The following is a 4303-nucleotide window of genomic DNA, read 5'->3' on the forward strand; positions in this document are numbered from 1 at the left end:
TCTTCTGCACGCAACTGAGAACCTAACGCAGCTGCACAAGCACAGGCTGTGCAGGGGCTGCTCCCCGTGCTAAGGCCAGAGGCCAGCCTGCTGCTTGCCACGTTTTAGCTGCTGGGACAAATAAAGCCCTATTTAATGGTGGGGCGGAAGGCTCACAGGTAATTAATTGAATCCCAATAGGTTTCATCAAAGTCAGCGTTTGATTGTGGGAGATTTATACATGCATGCCCGTGCACAGGCAGGTTTTGGTGTGAGCCAAGTGGTCAGTGGGGTGGCGTTCGCCTCCTGCGGCATTGAGCACAGCTCGAAACCCTCCACCGGGGTACTGCTGCCCGCCTGGCAGGGCAGGGAGAGCACAGGCAGAGCTGTGCAGGCTGCAGGCATCACGGAGGGGAGGAGGCATGGAGAGCACCCACCCCTGGCTCATCAGGGCACTGTCTTGTGGCTAATTGCATGTCATGGCACAGGGGAATGGATGAAGTTACGCCATGGCCGGGCATAGAGCAGCTCAGGGACCTCCTGGCTCCTAAAGACAGGGGAGATCTCAGCCTTCCCCAGGTTTTATTTCATCTAGACTGAACTTAGAAGCAGGCAGATTATTTTATTTTCTAGTGTGAATGTGCTTTTGTTACAAGGAAGTTGGATGTGATTTTTATTACTGGACCAGATTTTGCCTTGATTTATATAATCAGTGAAATCCCATTGACGTCAATGGAGTTGCCTGGATATAAGTAAGGGCAGACTTCGGCCCTGGCGTTCATGTAATTTGTGGTAATAAAAAGAATGCTCTAATTCGCCTAAAGAGTAATCGGAGACCAAGAGCACAATTACTTTAACAAGTGTTTCCACTGCTTCTTTACTTGAAATTCACATGAACTTTGTTGTTTTTAACCCTTCATTAATTTCCTTAAACTAACTTAGTTGCCATTGTGTAGAAGATAAATGTAATTACATCAATTTCGCAGATCCATTAGATTATGGGAAGCCTAAGAGACATATTCCTATGTCATCTTTATTTTTACTGATGATCTTCCAAGATCATCTTCGTGATGTGACTTGTATCATTCTAGTCTGGTGCAGTTTTTCCAATAGCTCAAAAGCTGCTCAAGAAAAATATTCAACTTGGACATGTATCTCTTTGGAAGTACTAGTCATTTTAAGTCATAAGACTATGATACATTCAAACTGTGAATAACATTTTTCTTGGCTTGATGAACATCTCTCTCTCAGGCCATCCAACAATGAGTGGCTAGAGCTCTGCGGGGAGGCAGTTGCCAAAGGAAGTGTATTCATACCTTCCAGAAGATGTTGCATCAGAGATAATGGTGAAGTAGTTCATTTCACAGAACCGAGCAAACTCCCTAGTGCATTGGATGTTCCAAGTGCCCTAATGGTTTCTCAGAAAGATCTTACTGTAAATGCAGACAATACCTCTGCCTGGAGCGATTGCCACTGTGTAAGTGAAGGACAACGTAGCACGCATGATCTGCCACCAGGCAGATGCTGCATTTGAAATATGGCCTTGGCTTTTACATATGTTTATACTGTAAAATAACTTCTGCTTTTGTAAAGTATAGCAATTAAGAGTTCTTGATCTATTCACAGAAGAGGCAGCTCATGTGGTATTGGCATGCTCTGTTTATCAGTGGGCCAAAATCTTGTTCTAGAAGGCAAAGACCTCTTCACAGACTCAAGTGGAGATGCCAATCTCCCACCCATGCTCGGATCAGTAATAGTCTGTGCTTCATCACGGTTATGCTACTTAACTGGACTTAGTACCTAACGGCCACTTTACAATCATTAGTCTGCAATGTCTTTTCATCAAAAGCAATTTGTTCTGGAGCTGAGCTAGTCATCTTCAAGAGAAAAATGCTGTGGCTCTGCAAAGCTTCCTGCTCCAGCCAACCCCGGCAGCACTCTACCGAGTCCATCTCCCCCAGTGCTGATGCTCAGGACAACTTGCTTGCCATGTGACACCCGAAATCTTTGGTTAATACATCACCTCTAAACAATGCCACCAGGAGACACAGTAAAAGAGAAACAGTAGCTTCAGTAGCACAAAACAGCATTTCTAAAATGTAAGATTACTGTTCCTGTTACACACAACTTTCTTAGGAAGGCAGCCAGCTGCACATTACTTCATAGCCTCTCAGTCTCTCACGGTCTGCCCCTGCCCCAGCTCTCTTCAGATCAGCTCTGCTCATCTCCTGCTTTCTAGGAAGTGCTTGTTTTTCAACTACAGTTATGTAAAATTGAACACTTCAAATCCATAACTTGTACTTATTTCTCTTAAATCCACTCAGTAGCATGCTTGGGGACAAAAAAATGGAGTCGGCTATGAAAAGCGAAGGCAGAAAAGAACCAGACCCAAGTTAGCTGGCTTTCAAGCACGAAAGGCATCTATTTCCCAAAAGTATCTATAAACTAGCCATCACACTCGGGTGTCTTTCACATCTTTGCAATTCCTAATGGAGTTATCTGAGTGCAAATGACGGAATTTGCATACTGCAACACCAGCACGACAAGATGAAGCACCTTACCTGCCACCTTGACCTGGGTAGGGCTGCAGGCTCCACAGGGCAGAACCTGGAACTCCTCCGCCTGGTACATGGAGTAGTCAGTGCTTGCAACCACCAGCCTGTCTCCAGGTTTCCATGAGCTCACGTCATCCACCAGATTCAGGACCGTGCTGTTCACATTGGTGTCAATGGTTACCGTAAGCTTTGGCTTCACTGAAAAGCCAAAATGGAAGGGTGGAAAATTGAGTTAATCTTATCAGAAAATGTTTGATTTTTTTTTTTTTTTCTCTTGCCTGGAACACCACCAAAAATGATGATTTCCTCATGCAACAAAAAATAGTTAACTCTTCCAAGCATGCTTTTTACTGGCTTTGGCTTCAAAAGCAAGCAAATAAGAAATCGTTTTCCTTTAGTTGCAGGCAGGTGGATTTTCCACTAGTGCCCGGTCTAAATTTAAATGTAGCTCTTAGTGGCTCATTTTCACCACACCCACTTAGCAGCAGCACTTGTGGGTGCTGGGCACTGTTATTTACAGCAGCCAAGTGGTCTTTAAGGTAATGACTGTTTTTTCCAGCAAAACAACTGTCTTCCACCCTCCTTTTCCCCGCCAGCCTAGCGCCTAATGACCTGTCTAATGACCAGGTTAGGGACAGCGGTGCTGGAATTAAGAACTACAAAACAAAGTGTTACTTTTAAAACCTGTTGTCTCCACACTCTCTGATTGACTAATCCCACTGCGTCCCAAAATGCTTTAGCAAAAGACAAGGTATTTACAGGAAGGGACTTGCCAAGTATTTGCCATAGCCTCGCTGGGTTGTGGAGGCACCACCCTGTTGCTTCTGTTAGTGCTCAGGAATTTTTCCTGAGATAAATCTTCAGCTGTTTTATCTGCGCTCACGTCAATAGCCCAGTCGACATTATAGCTTGGGAAATTACTCGGGTTGTTCTTACACCGAACAAGAGGCAGTCATCAGCAGACAGTATTCTGCTTTTCCCTGGTCTAGCTTTGAAACATGGGGCACGTACCAGATCTGCCACACAGGAACCGTACTCTGTAGTTCTGGCAGCCCTCACCCGTCTGGTCCTTGCCGTGGCACAGAAACCTGTAATCGTGGCCACTCTTGTAGAAAACCTCTGTTGTTAAATTAGCTCCATCAAGCGTCATTGCCTGGAGTGAGAACAGAAATACAAAATAGGTGATACCTTGAGGTAAAGAGATTTCACCACGGCACTGATGCTGTCAGAAGAGGCTTTTTGCTTTGTTTTGGGTGATGCCCAGCAGATGTATAACAAAAGCAGGGTGACTGTTACACGTACTCCCCAGCAGGCACTCCAGCTGGTGCTCAGACACAGCTATTTCATCCACAAGCTGCACAGATTATTGCTAGGTGCACGCCTTTCTCCTGTATCTATATTAAGACCATGTGCTTTTTTGGGAGGAGTATTCTGAGCTTCACTAACATCTGCCTTGGTGCCCTAGATTTTTCTCTTGCCATCGGTTTGAGGGCAGATGAAAACACTGAACACAGATGCTTGCACCCAAATGAACTCACGATTTCAAGCCTCTTCTCTGCACTCATTTCATTGCTTGCGGCTAGACTATGTCTGAAGCTTGCAGAAGAAAGAGGTGGGGAGTCTTATTTCTTCTTTGCATGGATCAGTCTCTAAGAAAAAAACCAAAGCTGCTCCAATACCCATTGCTCCAAAGGGAACAAGAGGAGGTGGCCTTGTCTCACATACAAGCGGCAGCCTGCAGAGCTGCCTTGAGAAAAAGGGCTCTATCA

At 45.1% G+C, this 4303-nt stretch overlaps 1 protein-coding gene across 1 annotated transcript in view; it reads right to left on the reverse strand.

Moving 5' to 3' along the window:
- Positions 1–4303, reverse strand: part of LOC104130945 (cell migration inducing hyaluronidase 1) — a 52705-nt gene that overhangs the window by 35486 nt on the left and 12916 nt on the right. Inside the window, exons 9-10 of the mRNA XM_009644051.1 lie at positions 3546–3687; positions 2541–2732 (exon numbers count right to left, since the gene is read on the reverse strand). Coding sequence (XP_009642346.1) covers positions 2541–2732; positions 3546–3687 — 334 coding nt within the window. The remainder of the gene's footprint in view (positions 1–2540; positions 2733–3545; positions 3688–4303) is intronic.

This window comes from Egretta garzetta, unplaced genomic scaffold, assembly GCF_000687185.1.
Source record: "Egretta garzetta isolate BGI_Z169 unplaced genomic scaffold, ASM68718v1 scaffold287, whole genome shotgun sequence".
Taxonomy (NCBI): domain Eukaryota; kingdom Metazoa; phylum Chordata; class Aves; order Pelecaniformes; family Ardeidae; genus Egretta; species Egretta garzetta.